This window comes from Cupressus sempervirens, chromosome 4, assembly GCF_028749045.1.
Source record: "Cupressus sempervirens isolate cs-2001-9-10 chromosome 4, ASM2874904v1, whole genome shotgun sequence".
Classification (NCBI taxonomy): Eukaryota; Viridiplantae; Streptophyta; class Pinopsida; order Cupressales; family Cupressaceae; genus Cupressus; species Cupressus sempervirens.
In genome coordinates this window covers 604706315-604726299 of record NC_143121.1, presented here as the reverse complement: position 1 = coordinate 604726299, position 19985 = coordinate 604706315, and the positions used below count along the sequence as shown (strand labels likewise).

The window sequence follows — 19985 nt, the reverse complement described above, 5'->3', positions numbered from 1 at the left end:
CGGCATCATCTTCACTCCTAGAGGCACACACTAAATCCTAATGTTGCAACTTCATTCCCCAAACTATACGGTTTGCAAACCTTACCCCTCTGTACCATACACTATACCTCTTTTGACATATTGCACCAACTCTCACCATACAACAATCTCTCCATTTCCACCATAAGGCACCAACACTTCCCTCAACCATACACCTACACCTTCATCGTATGACAACCCCCACTAACACCTATAGTGCCACCACACCGACACCACTAACTTCCACGGCCCACCGTATGACAACAATAAATCAGCTCTGTACCTGTATGACAACCCTTTTCCTCCATCCTCCATCAGCATACGATGATCATTAGCCACTCTATTCCACTCTAGCATATTATGTACAATCGAATACCGTACGCAAGCTTCCTACTTCCTCCTCTAGCCAAATGACTTCTACATATGAACTCCTATGGCGAGTGAGTGAGACAAACTTAGATCACTCCTTGTGTTAACGTGATATTGGCAGAGTCTAGAACGTTACCGTGGTATTAGAGCTAGTGATTCTGCTAGCTTATGGTAGTGAATGCAAGTTTATACTCAGAGAAGAAGGTGAGATCACTCCATTGTTAGAATGGGGAATCCACAAGATCCTATTAGAGAAATCATGAATCGTCTATTACATCTCACCAAAAACCAAGTCTAGATCAATGAAACCCAATGGCTAACACAGGAGACATTAAAGAAATTAGTCAAGGGAAAAGAAATAGGAAAAGAAAATTGGCATTGACATAGAGACAACTCTGTTATGAGAAGGAAAAACCCTTAGCCCACTCGCTCTCGACCTTCAATACCAACTTCCCTCCAAGGAAGGAAGCACCACATAGAGAACGAGAGCCCAGTTTCCAAGAAATGCAAGAAAAACTTCGAGAAGATTGAAGGAACATGAATATGGAAGGTGATATATCCTACACAAACTATGCTAATCCGAGAATGAGATACTTAGGTGGGGGAAATCATGGTTATTTTAATGATGACCTCAGGAGAACGATCGACAAAGTGAATTTATCACCATTCAATGGATTGGGATCAATCTTAACACAAGCTTGGGTGTCGAAAGCATAAACATATTTCCAACTCAATTCGATGCCTAAAGAAGCCATCAAATTTGTTGTGCTCCATTGGGAAGGAGTTGCACGCAAATGGTGGCATCATGGCTTGGTTACTCTCAAACAAGATCAAGTAACCTCTTATGTTGAATTTACGAAAAGACTAATAAATTGCTTGGATGGAAAGGATCTTGAAGTGAACTTCAAAGAATTGGCATAGTTGAAACAAACCGGCTTGGTTGACAACTACATCATAGAATTCCAAAGACTATTTGTGTTGGTCATAGACATCTCAAATAGATGAGGGATTGTGATATTCATGGATGGGTTAAGGCACCCTATGAGAGGTTAGGTCAAAGGTTTCAACCCTGGCACTCTCAAAAAAGTTGTAAAAAGGGTGTGTGACATGCTTGTATTGTCTTCCTCTAAGACTTGTGCTCCCCACCTCTACTGAAGAAGGAAAAACATAGGGTGATGGCTTTATCTTGACGTTGGTGCAAACTCTGTTTATGGTAATATATCTCTATAACTTTGGTGTTTAATATTCATTTTGATTTGAATTTGGTTTGGCATCATCTTCACTCCTGGAGGCACACATTGTATCCTAACATTGGCGACTTCATTCCCCAAACCCTCGGTTTGCAAGCGTTATCCCTCTATATTGTACGCCATACCACTTTCAGCATATTGCAACAATTCTCACTGTATAACAGTCTCTCCATTTCCACCGCACAACACCAACATTTCCCTCCACTGTACGCCTACAACTTTACCATACGACAATTGCCACAAACACCTATAGTGCCACCATATAAACCTCATTGACTTCCAACATACGATAGCAACAAATCAGCTTCGTATATGTACGATTGCCCTTTTCCTCCACCCTCCACTGTATAGTGATCGTTGGCCATAGTACACCACTTCATCATATTCCGTATGGTCAAATCCCTTACACCATCATCCTACTTCCTCCTATAGCCATATGACCTCCACGTATGAACCCCTATAACGAGTGAGACAAACCTAGAATACTCCATGTGTTAATGCGACATTGGCATAGTCTAGAACATTACACTCTTTATTAACCCACTTTAATTTAAAATGACTTTACTAAAAATACACATAGCTCCATTAGGTCATTTTTATTAAATAATTAAATAAAGTTGTCATTATTTTAAAGTTGTGTGACATGGTTGCATTGCCTTCCTCTAAGAATTGTGCACCCACGTCTACTGCAAGAGGATAAAGATAGGGAGATGACTCAGAATAAGGTTACAATTGATGAGGACTTGCGACGAGAGCTTCAAAGGAAGAAACTTTGCTTCACTTGCAAGGAGCCATCGCTATCTTGGCAAGGGAAAGATTCACTACGTTGAGGAATTACCCGACAATAAAGAAGAAATTCTAGTCTCCTAAGGGAAAGGTAAAGAGATTATTGAGGCAAAGAAAACTGCCACACTCGTGCAAAAAGGGAGTTCCATTGCTACCCTCACTACGACAGCTGGAGGTAGTATCTTTAGGGTCCTAGGTACATTTCACAAAAAATGAGTCACAATTATGACTGATAGTGGCACCACACTCAATTTCATCAATTCACCATTGGTTGCTAGTACATCTTTGCACACAATGTAGCAAGGAGGTTTTGAGGTCAAGATGGTAGAAGAAACTTTGTTAACTTGCACCCATGTGATTCCATGACTTACCATTACCATGGGAAACTATACCCTAACAGATGATTTCTTTGTCATAGACCCTTGATCAATACACCCTAAGTTTCGATATGATGGACTTTTCATTTGAGACAGATGGCGAGAAGGTGCTACTAAGAGGGATGTCAAATTGATGACCGAGGGAAGTCACAATCAAGAAGATAGAAGCAACTTTTAAACAAACTATGACCCAGGAATATAACTTTGACACTGTGGAGGCAATTAAAGATGTAAAAATACAAATTTTACCCCAAGCATCTACCCTTAACCTTTTACTTCAGTCCTTGAATGATTGCCAGGGCCATCTATTGGTTGAGTACTCCAAAAACACTTTTGCATGTCAATTGATGGATGACCATATACATGATAATAGATACACAGTGATTGATGATATTATTTACTACGGTGATAAAATCTACTTGGTTCTTGATTCCAAATTGAAGAAGTTGAACACAGAAGGTTTCCAAAATCAGGTTTGCAATTGCTTGAAAGAAAGCAACTTCTCAGGATGGGAGAATTGTAATATCCTCGTCATTAAATAAATAGAATAATATTTTTTTGTATCTAGGGTCCCGATCGATTATGTATATCTCGGCTGAGTCTTTATTTTTTTGTCAATGTAGGTGTTTGTCATTTTTTGTGTTGACACTGTGTCTTGGGAATTTTTTCTCTAGCAAGGTATATATGTTTGTTGGGTTGGATGTTTTAGGTATGTGACTTGATTTGTTTTTCTATTTGCGAATTTTGTGGAATTTTGTGATTGTTCACCATTTCGGAAGTGAAAGACCTTACCTACTTGGCTGGTGCAGTTTCAGTGGGTTTTCGTCCTACCCTATTCTACTTATTGGTTACTTTACTCGGATCTAGCAAATCGGAGCACCATCCTTGTTTGCAAATATAACTTTCTATTCGAGCAATAGATTGCATTTATCTCAATGTTGATGTAAACTTTGTGTATGTAGCATATCTCTATAAATTTGGCATTCAATATTCATTTTGATTTGCATTTGGTTTGGCATCATCTTGACTCCTAGAGGCACACACTAAATCCTAACATTGGTGACTTCATTCCCCAAACTCTACAGTTTGCAAACCTTAACCATCTACACTGTATGCCATACCTCTTTCAGCATATTGCAACAACTCTCACCGCACAACAGTTTGTCCATTTCCCTCCGTTGTATACCTACAACTTCACCATACAACAAATGCCACCAACACCTATAGTGCCACCATACGGACCTCATTGACTTCCAACGTACAGCAGCAACAAATCAGCTTCGTAGCTGTATGACCACCCTTTACCTCCACCCTCCATCACCGTACAGTGATCATTGACCACCATACACCACTCTAGCATATTCCGTACGGTCAAATACCATACACCATCTTCCTACTTCCTCCTCTAGCCATATGATCACATATGAACTCTTGTAGCAAGTGAGACAAACTTAGATTACTCCATGCGTTAACGTGGTATTGGAATAGTTTGGAACATTACACTCTTTATTAATCCACTTTAATTTAAAATGACTTTATTAAAAAATCACTAAGCTCCATTAAGTCATTTTAATAATTTGTTAAATAATTAAATTAAGTTGTCATTATTTTAATATAGTTCACCAACTTAAAATTTAATTATTAATCGACTCCTAGTATCCTAAAAGGGGGAAATTATGTTGATTTTATTATAGCTGTAGTAGGAATCCATACGCTGGCATAGATATCGCAAAAGTTGTGATTATTTTCTTATTATTATTATGAGATGATATAGTTATATTATTATGTTGTAATATAATTCTATTAATGATATAGTAAAATTATTGTATTATATTGTAGTAATTTAATTATTAATATATATTATTAAGAGAGGCATCCCTTGGTGAAAGGGCACCTCTTGCATATATATTATGAGATGGGTGATTGTATTCATACAACGGATAACACTGAATAATAATGAGCGGATAAAATACACCAGAGTACTTGGGGGAGATGTTTGTCTATGTTGGGAGGGTAATGGGATTGCCCATGGTTAATCAAGCAATGTAAATTCAACATGGTATCAGAGCAGGTCACAGTCTTGGAGGATATTTTGGCTTCATCTATGAATCATATAATTCTAAAGTTTGATAATAAAGCATTATTCTTGTGCATCTAATTATTTCTGAATATTAGTGCCAAAGATCATTGCTGATATGTAGGAGACGTCTTATGTTCATGTCTTATATTATATCGCTGGCTTGAAGATATTGAGCGAATGTGTGAAGATTAACATATTTAGGAGCGTATATAGTTGTAGAAACTGCACTTTAATATTTCAAATGTGCATGGATTTATCAAAGGCTGCGAACAAAGACATTGCTTGGACAGCCTATTATCTGGACATGGGAAGCAAATTTATACTGTTTATTATTTGCCAAAATAATTATTTGCAGCACCTGACAAATAATTCCATTGCAAGAATTAATGGAGAGATGAAGAATATTATTGGCAGAAGAATTTATTAAACTAGCAATAACTAAGACACCATCGGCAATATATATTCTTGAAAGTTCAAAGATGCTTACCTTGTTCTAATCGAAGGAATGTCAAGGAGCTGTCCAAATAAGATTAAAAGTCAGAACCAGAAATCACAGAGATATCATCTCTAGCATTGACAGTTCTTGATCTAATAGCAAAGTTTGAGGAAGGACACAGACAGATTAGAATCATCACTATCAGACAGTGGCACAATACTCCATATTGAATAGACGAATGAAGAGCAGTTCATAAGTGATCATAAAAAGATTGACATTCAACTTCGGCATCAAGTTTGCATTAAAAAGCAATGTTGTATTTATAAATTCAGAATCTCAGCTCATTCTTATGTGTATAAAGAAAATCACAGAACTCTAGAGTTGCATCAAAATGTTTTAAATGTCTATTGAGATGTAGTTTGATCCTCAATCCGTTTAGTTGGGTTGGTGTAAATATAAAGTTTCTGAAGTGACTGTGTGCTGGTGCACATAAAGGGCTGTTCGGTTGGTACTCTTAAGAAGAGAGGGGTTTATAGAGTCCTTAGGGTTGAAGCCCTTAAATTTGTAATTGAAGTGAAGATGTGAAGAGTTGTGAGGCTGGATTAGGACAGTAGATCCTAGCACCTATTATCACCATGGTTTTCTATGGCATTGGGTTTCCAAATCACATTCTTGTGCATTGAGTTTTGTCTCTTGTTTTCATGATGTTTGCTTATTGTTCTGATTTAATGCACCAAAATACAAATTGATTAAGTTGCAGAAGATATGAACAAAGTTTGAAATTAGTTTTAAGGTTTATTCACTACTATTTCACCCTCCATCCCCACCCTCTTAGCAGTGAGCTTGTGTTCTACAAATTCATCATAGTTTGCATCATTGACAAAACAGATCAAGCTAGTGTAGGAAAGAAAATAATGCAAGATAAATCATTTTTTAATTATGAATCATATAATGTAAACCTTCTCTAGGGGATAAGTAAATTAGCCAAGATTACAGGGGATAAGTAAATTAGCCAAGATTACACATTACATAATTAGAAAAAAACACAATGAGGTAAGGATACACACTTCTTTGAAAGATAATCCATCATAAATGTTGAAGGCTTCCCGACAACAGTAGGCTCCCTTTGTGTTGATCCTCTTAGTGCACCAACCATGGATCCACCACCTAAACTTTCACAGTACCCAATAATTAACCATTAATCTATTGTTATCTACTTTTATGTATGTTAGTGCATTTACTTATGAATGTGTCCATATAGCTGTATGCCAATGTTTGCAGCAATTGCACTGAGATAGAAATGCACAACAAAGATGCAAGTTCTGTGATGCCTATAGTAAAGATAGGTTGTCCACTACTTTAAATAATCACAAAAAATAGATTGCATTGAATAAAATATATACATTACTGTGAGTTCATGTGTCTGACTTTATTATTGTGTTGTGCTTCTTAACATCAATTGGGTGTCCAAATGCTGATTGTGGAACAGATGACTAAATTTATTAAAAATACTAGATTATTGGATGGAGGAAGCTGGAACTCTCTATCGTGTTATAGCTCCTTTCCAGTTAACTTTAGTGAGTACTATTAATATGTCAGTGATCCAGAAATTATCTAGATGAATTAAGAAAAAATATCTCAAGTCTTTTATAAAACTTGAAAATGTTCAAGCATTCATGACAGATAAATTTGCCACCTAGTGCAAGTGGTAGAAATGATGAGTTGAATTAGTGAATTCATAATTGAACGCAACAGGTGAGTTCATATCTGAGAAGCTTACCGATGTTCCACCCGAGTTTCACGATTTCCCTTTAAATATATTGTCAAACAGTTTGCTGATGTCTATTTTGCACTTCTTTTTACAATTTCTTTGATATTTAGAGGAGATATTTAGCTCATTGCCGTATTATTTACCAACTGTATTTTGGCATACATTGCGGATAGATATGTATTTATGACCAAACTGGACAGATATAAAACCTACCAGATATACCATATTTGACATCAAAATAGACTAAAATACAGCTGAAGATAACTATAAGAATCTGATATTATTAATACAAGAAATTATAAGTGTTTTTTTTCTGTCACATAAGTTGGTCTCAAAATCACTCCTTTTACATACTAATACAGTAATGTTAACTGAAAACCCTTATTTAGATACACCTGTCTAACTCCATCTTTTGCACGTTCTGACTGTATTTGCCAAAGGAATATAACTAGTGAAGCCCAAAAATTACATGTCTCACCCAACCCAACAATGTAATAACTCTATAATCTCCTAAGTTGATGCTTTGTAAGAACACTACATGTTCTAGGTCAACTTTTTCTTTAACTTCTTTCAGATAGTCTGAAATACAAACTAGCCTTCACTTAGACACTTCTGAAGATGACTCAATGATGCTCAAAGTGACATATATTACACTTCAATGGAGCTTGTAGCAGTCAGATATTAATTAACAGCCAGCAGCCTCCCATCAGAACTTGGCACTTATAACCAGACCAATATATATTGCTCTCCCTCCCCAAACCGAAGATCTCTAGCAGCAGTTGCATACAGTAGACTGATGTTTTGAACAGCCAAGAAAGATCTAAGTCCAAGCTATGGACAATGTCTTGACAAAGGAAACTGGCCAATAGCCTCAAATGCTCCACAAAAGAAATCGCTCCCTGATTCTACTAGCTAAGGAGTATATTCTTATGTTTGAAAGAATGTGATTTCAGTTAATACTTCGCTCAGGAAATAACCCCACAATTTGCCCTTCATTTATCATGAAACCCTATATCAGAACGTGACACAAGGGTATTAATTTTCCCAACCATATACAGAATCCTAGTTGCCCAAAATCAACAATTATCAGAGGTCAGAAAATAAATTGCTCAAACATATATCTGCCATTCATCAAAGCTTCATTACTGTAGCAGAAGTATGGATCATTGTAGCAGCAGTACGGAATACTGTAGCATGCTTTCAACATTCATAAAATCTTAAAATATTCACAAACTACATGCCAAACCTCCTGTTAGCATGTCACTGTAAGATATGTGCCAAAACCACAAATATAATGCCATGTGTGATATCTATATGATATCTCCAACAATATCAAATCGAGTAGATCTTTCACTTGTTGTTACAAGTATTCTTCAAAAGGGATTCTGTCCTTAGGAAGGCCAAGTTGAACCAACTCTGGAAACCATGAAAGGTTTTCTTCTCAGTAGAGAGAATATCACTAATAGTTATCTTCAGCATATTCCCAAAATGAAGGCCAAAACCCAATATATAGAAGCTCAATTATAAAATAGGGCAACTCAAAAAGTGATAAAATCTTGTTATTTGCTGCTTTTAATATTTTATTGCTTATTTCCTAGTGGATGGCTACCCTTAAGTAATTAAATATCACTTTAACTCTTTATTTTTTTATTCCTCAAATCCCACGTCTATCATTAGGGTCCTCATAAAATAACATTAATTTTTATCCTCGGTCTTTAGGTCCACCAACTAAGCGCGTCAAGTAACTTTAAAATCAACTTCAAGTTCTTACTTGCCTAGAAGTAGCCAAGGGGATCATTTGAAACTTTATTTCACTTAAATTAATGTAACAACCAAATCCATGTAACATAATAATTATGAAAATAAAATTGTACTTGCCAGAAAAGGAGGCAAAGAAAACAGAAAAAGCTAACTTACATTTTCCTATGAACACGAAAAGCAAGTTACCATTAGCTATCCAAATAAGTTATTGTCTTTTACCTGAAAACTGAATTTAACTAATTTGTTACTTTGCCAAAAAAAGAAGGCAAAGAAAACAGAAAAAAAGCAAGTTACCATTAGCTATCCAAATAAGTTACTAACTGCCTTTCACCTAAAAACTTAATTTAACTAATTCATTACTTTGCCAAAAAAGGAGGCAAAGAAAACAGAAAAAGCTAACTTACATCTTCCTACGAACATGAAAAGCAAGTTGCCATTAACTATCAAAAATAAGTTACTAACTGCCTTTCACCTGAAAACTGAGTTTAATTAATTCGTTAAATTTGTAATGTCTCCTTTCTTTAGCAGTTGGCATGTAGTCAATGAGGCTAGTCCATCATATTGATCTTGTTGATTGGCTTACTATTTTGAGTAAGTCAATGATGGTGGTTTCCATTTCTAGCAGAAACCTAGGCACTATTTTTAGTCAGTGATGATATTGGCACTTTCAGATATATATATATATATATATATATATATATATATATATATATATATATATATATATATATATATATGTATATATATATATATATATATATATATATATATATATATATATATAGCGAGAGAGAGAGAGAGAGAGAGAGAGAGAGAGAGAGATTTCTTTTGGGTGCCAAGTGGGGGTATTAATCACTAATTCACATGGAATATAATTCTAAGTCATAAAAGCCAAAGGTGTGTTGAAGAAGCCTTTTAAGTGAAAAGTGTTTTCATGAAGCTTGTTTACCGTACTAGGTAAAGAAATCAACACATACACGCAACAGATAAGAACAATAGAACTCCTTGTATTATTTGCATGTGCCAAAGACATTACATACTGATGATTTACAATGACCCAAGAGAGTGTATAAATACTTTCCGAAGAACCTTCCCGTAGGGGTTCGTCGGCTACATGACAATTACCGAAGGTCAACGCATACATGCAATAGATAAGAACAACAGAACTCCTTGTATTATTTGCATGTGCCAAAGACATTACATACCGATGATTTACAATGACCCAAGAGGGTGTATAAATACTTTCCGAAGAACCTTCCCGAAGGGGTCCGTGAGCTACATAAAAAGAACCTTCCCGAAGGGCCCCATCAGCTGATACATAATTTTACTGATGACATCATCCCCCCAAAAAAGAAAAGTCGTCTTCGGATGACAATACAACAAAACTCAAATAAAAAATAACCCAAGTACATCAATATGTTAATACTAAACAGTAGGATGGGTCCCTGGCGTAGTGGTCCGTGCTCTCAACCCGTTCAGCTCCACCTGCAACTTGTAGACTTGTTCTTTCCGAACCTTCAACTTAGCCTCCGCTTCCATCTAAAGCTCCAGAGCTGACTGCATCATCTCTAACTTCTCCCAGCTCTTTCTCCTTCTCAGCTACCACCTGCTCCTTCTCTACTACCAACTGTTCCTTCTCTGCTACCAACTACTCCTTCTCTGCTACCAACTCTATCAAACTAATAGGACTTCCCTCTCGGATTCCCAGGCTGCCCTCTCTGAAGCTAACCTGGCAGCTGACTCCTCCTGAGCTCTCTCAGCTGCTACCTAATCCGCCCGACTCCTCTGAAGAGTGTAGTACGCCTCCTTGTGTAACTTCACTATCTCATGAATTAGAGCCTCCACATGGCTCTCCATACCAAAATCTGCAGTGGTGGCCCAGTCCTGACGCATCTCATCAGTCTCCACATCCAGCCATCCCTGCTCCTCAAAATAGACCATGAAGGCAGCTGGGCAACCCAATCGCATAAACGAGATGACTCCCTCCAGCTCCTTCACGACTAAGTCCAATGCCTGAGTCTTCGTCGAATCCAACACCTAGCGAGCCCGAGATGCTAGAGCTGCGAAATCAGCAAGAAATGCCTCTCTCATTCCTGTCCCCAACACTAGTGGGTGTTCTTGCTGTACACCCATAGCCGTCTCCACGGCGTCCGTCATACGCTCAACGATATTGTGCGACGGTCCAATGTCCTGAAGTGGCTCTGCTACCCGCACCTGCTGAGTGCCTACCTCCAGAATATCATCTCGCATAGGAGTCTGCACATAGGCCATTCGGGGAGCCGGAGTATGTTGGGACCGCATACTCAGAAAAGTACTCACCCTCCGAGCTCTACTCTCCCTATCTCGCTCCAATGATGCTAAAAGTGCGGCATCGATCGTAACCACTGCATCAGACCCTATGACATCCAAGTGCACAACAGGCGTACTCTGACTCTCTGCTATCTTCGGTACAAGGTGGTCGGGCACCTCCATGGCAGTCTCCTCTCCACCTTCTGGTATGCTCTCTACTGTAGGTGCCTCAACTATTGCTGCTAGCTGTGCTTCGACAACTCCTCTTGCTGGATGTGTTTCGGCAACTCGTCCTATTGGTTGTGCCACAGATGCTGCTACGGGAAGTGCATGGGTAGGAGCTGGAATACGCTCTCGGCTGACGGGTGCTACCACTTGTGCAAACCCTATGGCAAACCCAACTCCTGGTCGAACTGGAGGGGGCCTCACCCCATGCTGCCACGATGCTACTACTATAACTGCCTGCTAGGTGTTGCAGTCATCACTATCGGCTGCCGTGTCTATCCAAACCTTGGTATGTGAGCCATGTGCAAACCCACTGTGACCAAACAGGGAGTGGCAGATAGTGTAGTGCACGGAAATAGAAAGGGGGTGGTTGTGACAATCTGAACCTCCTCGTCATCTTGTTCCCCTTCCTCGTCCCCCACACTGTTCTCCTCAAAAGATGTTTCCTGTTGCCCGATGTCCGTATCACCTCCTGTATCCATCTGGGGTCTCTTCTGTCCTGTAGGACCCTTCTGTACAATGGCTAAGTCTAAGTGTCTCCATTGCATGATAGGGGGTTCTCCGGGAGCCAATGGCCCAGGTTTTGCCTCCAACGCGTCCTCTAGAATCATCCGTGCTGTAGCATCGAGGAACAATCCTATGGCATAATGTGGCATATAAAATGTCTTATGCTGGAGGGTCATAAATTCGTGCATACGTTCGGCCAACACAGATGCCCAATCATACACTTTCCCATTCATTATACTTTCATCAAAGATACCTGTGGAAAGGAGATATCGGATGCCCTAGATGATCTCGTAAGCCTGCTCTTGACTAAGTCCATCAGGCATCGCCATGGTCCCTCCCTTATGTCTGTCTTCTTTAAAACCCTTCTTTTTGATGTCTCAGCCAATGCTTCCTGCTCTACCTCAGTCATGTCTCTGCATACCAGCTTAATCAAAAACAATTTTACCTCAGAAATTTTCTTAGGCTGAACCTTCTTGCCCTGCGGCCCTGGTATGCTAAACACTCGCGTGAAATCCGTTGCCTTCAATGAAACCACCAGGTCTCTGCCCAAGTACTCAAATGTGCTCCTCTGAGAACCTCTACCATAAGTCTCGACCATGGCGTGCAGGAAACCTTCGTAGTCTCGAATGCAAAAAATAGACATCCAAATCACCCATTCCACCTGTGCCCTTCTGATGCTTGCTTTTACTGCATGGTCATCAGGAGTTTCTTACCACCACTTTCTACAGTCCATTCTAGTCAATCCTTCAAATGCTATAGTTTGTGATTTCTACTAGTGCCTTCATTCTGATTACCTACACTTGACATGTTCATGCCCTTCTGAGATTCTTCCAGTTGTTTTTTCCACTTTCTTTTGCCTGCAGACTCAATTTATTGTTAGGTCAGTTATTTCCTGACACAATTTCTTGTCCTTTCCTAATGACCTTTCCGTACTGTGCGGATGTAGAATTTTCCTTCAATAATTAGCCATACGGATGCATCCACAGGAACCATACAATGGTAAGTTTAATATTTTAAACCCTTCTGAAAGCTCTCCACAACCTGTACAGTATCAATTAGGAGACTTAACAATCTAAAAATGTTGTACAGTGTGTTGAATCAAACCTGCAAATCCTCCAGATCCACCAGCAAAACATGAAGTAATCAATGAAGACTTCTAAAATCTGTACTCCTTTAGAGATTCGTACACTTCAAATAACTTGTTTTCTAAATCCGTATGCCAAACTTCATCCATATGGCAATCTGTGTTCTTCAAATCTCAAACACTGATCTCCTCAAATCTGTACGCTAGCACCTGAAGCTTTCCAAAAAAAAATCTCTAATTGCCTATAAAGTCCGTATGGCAGCAATGAACAGATTGAACTTCCAAAGCCATACAGCAGGAATATCCATTAACGTTTCAAGCATATGATTTAAACTTTAAAAACCGTACACCAAGCCTCTCGAAGGGAAATCCGTATGCCAAGTGCTCGGAAAGAAATTCGTACACCAAGTATAATCTTGTAAATCCGTACGAATCCAGGGACAACTATCTCAAAGTCTGTATGGCATCCAATAGAGAATTCAACCTTCAAAAATCCGTATGGTGTAGGGGAGGTAAGGCTTCTGTACTATGTATAACAAGTGCATCATAGTCACTGTACAGTGAATGAAGCTTAAACAGCCGTACAGTGCTAGATAGAAGAAACTTAAGGCCAACAAGAAACTTAGCACCAGTACATGGCCAACAAGATACTTAAGGCCGTACGGGGGAACAGACAATATCCTCTCAAATCCATACACCAAATCTTATTCATGCAGGAATCCGTACAATACCATCAGAGAAAGTCTCAAAAAACCGTACGACTCAGAGCAATTGATTCCCAGAATTCGTATGCTATGAGAGAACATCACTAATTGGAAGCTTTGCCTATAGCAAATTCAATTTACCTTCGGAACTTCGCCCTTCTACGACGACGAGGGAACCATTCAGACTTCCTTCTGTGCTGACTAGGGAGTCTTCCTGGCATGGTACATTTTCAGCTTCGACCCGTTCACTGCCTGAGGTACTTTGTGTCCATCCAAAGTCCACAATTTTATTGCGCCATTGTCACCTACCTCTCAAATCTGGTACGGCCCAACCCATCTAACTTTGAATTTGCCTAGTTTGACTTCATTCCTTCCATCATACTTCAATACCCACTGTCCGGGTTGGAACCTGTTTAGCTTCAAGTGTTTATCATGCCACGCCTTGCGCCTGTTCTGCGTTACCTCCGTGGCCCACTGTGCCAATAATCGCTTTTCCTCAAGCTTGTTCAGATTATGCAACCTCTCCCTTAAGCTTGCCATGTCGCCCAACTTGTTTTCCAACGCAATCCTCAGACTTGGTACCATGAATTCTGCTGGTACCATTGCCTCCTGTCCAAACATTAATCGAAATGGTGTGTGCTTCATTGTCACATTGTACGCCATGCAGTATGCCCAAAGCGCAAAGGGTAATTTTTCCTCCTAGTCCTCACCTTCAACCGCACAAGACTTATATATAATTGATACCAAGATCTTGTTTATAGCCTCGGCTTGTCCGTTTGCTCTCTAGTAGTACGGGCTTGATAATGAGTGGTAAATCTTGAATTCAGTGGTGAGCAATCGGATAACATGGTTGACAAAATGTCCACCCCTATCACTTGTTAACTGCAATGGAATCCCGTACCTGGTAATAATTTGCTCATAAAAAATTTTTGTTGTGCTTACCGCCGAGTTATCTGGTAGTGCATGTGCCTCCACCCACTTGGTTAGGTACTCCGTTGTGACAACAATGTATCGGCACCTTCTAGTCTTGCTCACCTTCAAAGGTCTGATGAAATCCAATCCCCATCATTCAAAGAGTTCCTGCGCGTGAGAGGGGTTCAACGGCATAAATTCTCTCTTCAATGGCTTTTCGGCCCGTTGGCAAGTGTCACAACCGATGACCCATTCCCGCACGTCGTTGTACACCGTTGGCCACCACAGTCCTGCCAATAATATTTTTCGTGCTGTTGTATCAAGTTCCATGTGTCCTCCCACTGGACCCTCATGTGCTTCCTTTAACACCTGTGGTATTTCTTCCTCTAACACACACCGTCGGAGGATGTGATCAGGCCCCATCTTGTAGGGTAATCCGTTGATCAACTGGAAGGTATGACTCCTGATTATCAATTTGCGCCTCTCATTTGGTGGCATCTCACTCGGGAACTAACCTATCGAGAGGTATTCTCCAATGCGTGTGTACCATTGCGGCAGTACTGCAATCTGAAACAACTGTGCATCAGGAAAATCATCGTTCACTCCATCCGCTGGTTCCCCTATTTTGATTCTCGACAGATGGTCTACATTGACATGTTTCTTCCCAGGCAGTACAATAATTTTGAAGGTGAACTCCTGTAATAGAAGCAACCACCTGTTGATTCTTCCTTGAATGACAGGTTTATTGATCATATATAACAGAGCCTAATGGTCGACATAGAACATGAAAGGTGTCGCCAGCAAGTAATGACGGAATTTCTGCATGGCGTAGACCATTCCAACGCTTCCCATTCTATTGTACTGTAGTTCTGCTTTGCTTTTGATAGCAATCGGTTGGCAAAGTATATCGGGTGATCCAACCTATGGCTACCTGTTTGTGCCAAGCTTGCTCCAATCGCATAGTTGGATGCATCGACATGAACATGGAACTCCTTGTTTCAATCTGGGTATGCCAAGATGGGAGCCGTAGCCAATCGTACCTTGAGCCCTTCAAATGCCTCATCCTGTTTTTTCTCCCATCTGAACGATTCTCCTCGGCGTGTTAACCTGTCCAGCTGGTATGATACCTTGGAAATTTTTTTGATGAACCTGCTATAATAACCTGTGTCCTAGGAAATATTTTACCTTCATTACATTGGTGGACAGCTGCATTTCCAATATGACTCTGACCTTGTTTGGATCTGTCTTCAAGCCCTCTTTACAGACTATATGCCTGAGTAGTCTCCCCTACAAAACCATGAATTTGCATTTCTTTGGATTCAAAGCTAGTCGCACCCGTTGACATCTCTCCATACATTTGCCCAATGCTGCCAGATGTTTGCCCTCGATGCTGAATACCGACCAATCATCCAAGAATGCCTTAAAGTTTCCGATGGACATTTTGTCAAAGATGTGCAGTATGATTTGCTAGAATGTAGTAGGCACATTGCACAGGCTAAATGGCATCCGGTTGTATGCGTACACCCCATCCTCTACGAAAAATGTCATCTTCAGTTTGTCTTCCTCCGCTATGGAAATCTGATTGTATCCCAAAAACTTGTCCATAAAGGAATAAATTTCATGTCCTGCTACCTCCTCCAATATATTGTCTGTAAATGGAATCGAGAAGGGATCCTTGATCGTGACTGCATTAAGGCATCTGAAGTCAACGCATATCCGGATTTGGGTGGTGTCTTTCTTCAGTGAGATTACTATGGGTGACACCCATTCATTGGTTTGCACTTTGAAAATAATACCGACTTCCAGCATTCGATTAATCTCTTCTATAACCCGTGCCACGCAGTTCTTGTTCATCCTGTAGGGTCGTTTCTGTACAGGAACTGCACCTTCGACCAACGGAATGCGGTGTACACACAACTCCGGCAATACTCCTTTCAAATCTTTGTATGTCCATGCGAATACGTCTTTTTATTCCAAAAATATCTTGAATGCCGCTACTTTCAGTATTGGATTCCAGTTATCTCCTACCAGTATGTTCCTTGGTTTGGCCTCATCTTCCAAATTCATTGTTTGCAGCGTGGCTTCGTTGTATTTGATGGCCTCCCCCTCAATGAATGCATGGGTAGGTGTTTCATCGAGCGGCGCATCCCCCTCTTTTACTTCCGTGAATTCTTTTGGAAATCCATCAGCGCTGTGTCCTTCCTCTATCATCAGTACGTTGCAACTCTGAAATAGTTCATAGTCTTCCATCTGCCAGTGGTAGAGACCGTTCACTGAATCCAAATTGTCGTTGTCTCCTTCCAACCGCAAGGACTCCCTCCTAATATGGTTCCATACACTGACTCCCTTCATCCTCTTCTTCTTCGGAATCTGACGACAAAGCTTCTTCACCAACCATTTGGGTGTGTAAAGCAATGATGTATTTCCACCCTTTGCTTTCAAGTAACTTTGGCTTGAATGAGCCATCCTTGGCCTAGAATGGCATCATATCCTTTCCTCTTGAGCGGGATGATGACGAAGTCCAGCAGGAACGACTGTGTACCAATCGATACCAGTTGTGCCATCAGGACGCCGAGAGGTTTAATGCCGAGTTGATCCACTGTCAGCAACTAGAATGTAGGTGGCCACAATGTCGGCTGTGCCAATCTTTTCCAGGTATCCTCGGGTAAAACATTTACACGAGGCCCTCCATCAACAATTGTGTCTATCAACACATTTCTAAGAATCCCCATCTCGATGATCGTTGGATCGCATCCGGATGAGAGGGCTAGCAGCATCAGATCTTCCACACTTGTGCCACCTTCTTTCTCCCTCCCTTGTTCTGTTGGTAACTTGGCAGTTGGAGCAAAGTTCGTGAGTGCTATACGAAGTTGAGGCATAGTGAGCAACAGATCGTTGATTTTGACTGGTACCTCGGTCTGTAATATCTGCCATACGATGTTTTGTTCTACATAGTTTCTTGTTGCGGTACCAACAATGTCCTTCAGGTGTGCTTTCTCTGCCTGCGTTGCTTTCTGGATCTCTACCCGTGCTTCCTCCAGTCACTTCTTTTCTTCTGCCAAGTCAAGGTACATTTTTGTTTGCTTCCGTGTGATGGCCAGAACCTCCTCTTCGTCTTTCCCAATGGTGATCAAATTTACTCCTGACTTCGAGCACTTGGCATCTTCATGATCGCCGGATCCACACCATCTGCATAATAATTTCGGTGTGTTTTCCATTGTACAGTCTCGGGCAAAGTGGCCCCACAAATTACATGCTCGGCATTGAACTATGGGTCGGCCATTTGCATCGTACTAAATTCGACTCCTACTGCCATTATTATTGTTGCCATTGTTGTTGTTGTTTTGTCCTTGCCGATTATTTCTGTACCCTCCGGACGTGGCACCCTCCATACTTGTGTTCCCGCTTCCTCCTGACGCGGAAGCCTCCTGTGTAAGGAACACTTGCTGGGGTCCTCTTGTTTTCAGATTAAAAGGGCATTCCTTTCTAGAATGTCCCATGATCTGGCAAATCTCACAAAATTGGTCCTTCGGACAGGATCCCTTCGTATGGCCTTCTTTCTTGCACTTGATGCACCATAGCTCATTTCCCTTGGTCTCCTTCTGCATGTTCTTGAATTCTTTCATCATCCAAATCATATCCTTTTGGAGGGTGCGGACCTTCTTGCTGTCCTTTTCGTCCTCACTGCTCTCTTCTTTTGAACATGCGTCGTCATCTGAATTAGACGAGCTACTCTTCTTCTTTTTTGTTTTTAGCTCACTTTCTAGGTTCATTGCTTGATTGTATGCTTTAGTGTATGACGATGACGGCACGATCTTCATTTTCTTTTGCAACTTCGGGTGTAGGCCTTCAACGAACCATCTTTTTTGCAATCCGTCAGTGGGCTTATTTTCCATTTTATTTATCAAATCTTTTAATTTCCTGGCGTAGAGTCAGACTATTTCATTCTTCCCCTGTTTTGTGTTGTATATCTCCGCTATGATTTCATTGTCGTCGCACAACAGTTGAAATTCAGCAGTAAACTCCTTAAGGTTGTCCCAAGTGGTTAATTTCTGGGGATCTGTGTCAGCAAACAAATCAATTGCGACACCCTATAAGGTTGCCGAAAACTGTCGGACCCATTAGTTTGTATTTGTTATGCCATTCGCCCTCCAAATCGTTTCGCATGTTTTACAATGTCCAATCGGATCGGCTGCTCCATCACCATTGAATTTTGGCAACTTTTCCTTTGGTCCTGCCATTACTATTCAAAGTTGAGGGGTTTTTTGTGTACCTGCATTGTTTTGCACTCCTGTGTTGTTTTGAATTCCCGCACTATTCTGCACTCCCGCTCTATTCTACACACCCGCGTTGTTCTGCACACCCGCGTTGTTCTACACACTCGCATTGTTCTGTACACCCGTGTTGTTTTGCACACCCGCGCTACTCCCAACAATCGTGCTATTTGGTGAAGGGTTTTCGTCAACTGAAGCTGTCAGTTTCAAAAGTGTATCTCAGACGAAGAGTTCACTCCACGCTCATGCTCCCTCGGCACTCCGAGCTGTGCGAGTCAATCCTCTTCCGTCTAGATTCTCTTCCCTTGGTGTATGCAAGTTTAGAAACTCCTCCCTTGCTTCTTCCACCAATTCCACCCGTTGTCAAGTCTCCTCCAACAATTCTTCTGTGCTACGGTGTTCGTCAATAATTTTCTGAAATCTCCATCTATGTTCGGCCTATTGTGCCAAAATTAAATTTTCCTACGCAGTGCGTATTTCTTCCTTTTCCTTCAGCTTATTCTTATTCTTGTTCAGTTGATTCGGCATTTAGTCTTCATCCGTCTGCCAACCTACCAGGTCCATTGGGAAACAACGCCAAATGTTTACCGTACTGGGTAAAAAAATCAATGCATATAGGCAATAGATAAGAACAACAGAACTCCTTGTATTATTCGCATGTGCCAAAGACATTACATACCGATGATTTACAATGACCCAAGAGGGTGAATAAATACTTTCCAAAGAACCTTCCCGAAGGGGTCCGTCGGTTACATAAAAAGAACCTTCCTGAAGGGCCCCGTCGGCTGATACACAATTTTACTGACGACAAAGCTTTTAGCGTGGGAGTTGATTATTATTGATTCAAAATTAGTAAATGAACGTTTATAATTGAAAAGTGTATTGGTGAAGACTCTTTAGTGAAAAGTATGTGAGAGGAGCTACTTGTTTTTGGTGTCTTGAAGAAGTCAGCTATATTTATTATAAAATCAATGCTTTGTGAGAAAGGAATTCATTCTATTGCTTATGTTATTTATTGTGCATTTGATAACTTTGTGTTTGGAGAAGAGATTAAAACAAGGGTTTCAACATTGTTGAACTGTGAATTCTTCACCATTTCGGCACTTTGAATCTGTGAAATGCCAAGTGAATTGTGCTCATCT

At 40.3% G+C, this 19985-nt stretch overlaps 1 protein-coding gene across 2 annotated transcripts in view; it reads right to left on the bottom strand.

The window, feature by feature from the left end:
• The window catches only part of LOC149562676 (phosphoglycolate phosphatase 1A, chloroplastic-like), a 258106-nt gene that overhangs the window by 56131 nt on the left and 181990 nt on the right, over nt 1-19985 (bottom strand). For both annotated transcript variants that reach the window (XM_089826124.1, XM_089826125.1), the window contains exon 9: nt 6384-6483. In XM_089826124.1, coding sequence (XP_089682250.1) covers nt 6384-6483 — 100 coding nt within the window. The remainder of the gene's footprint in view (nt 1-6383; nt 6484-19985) is intronic.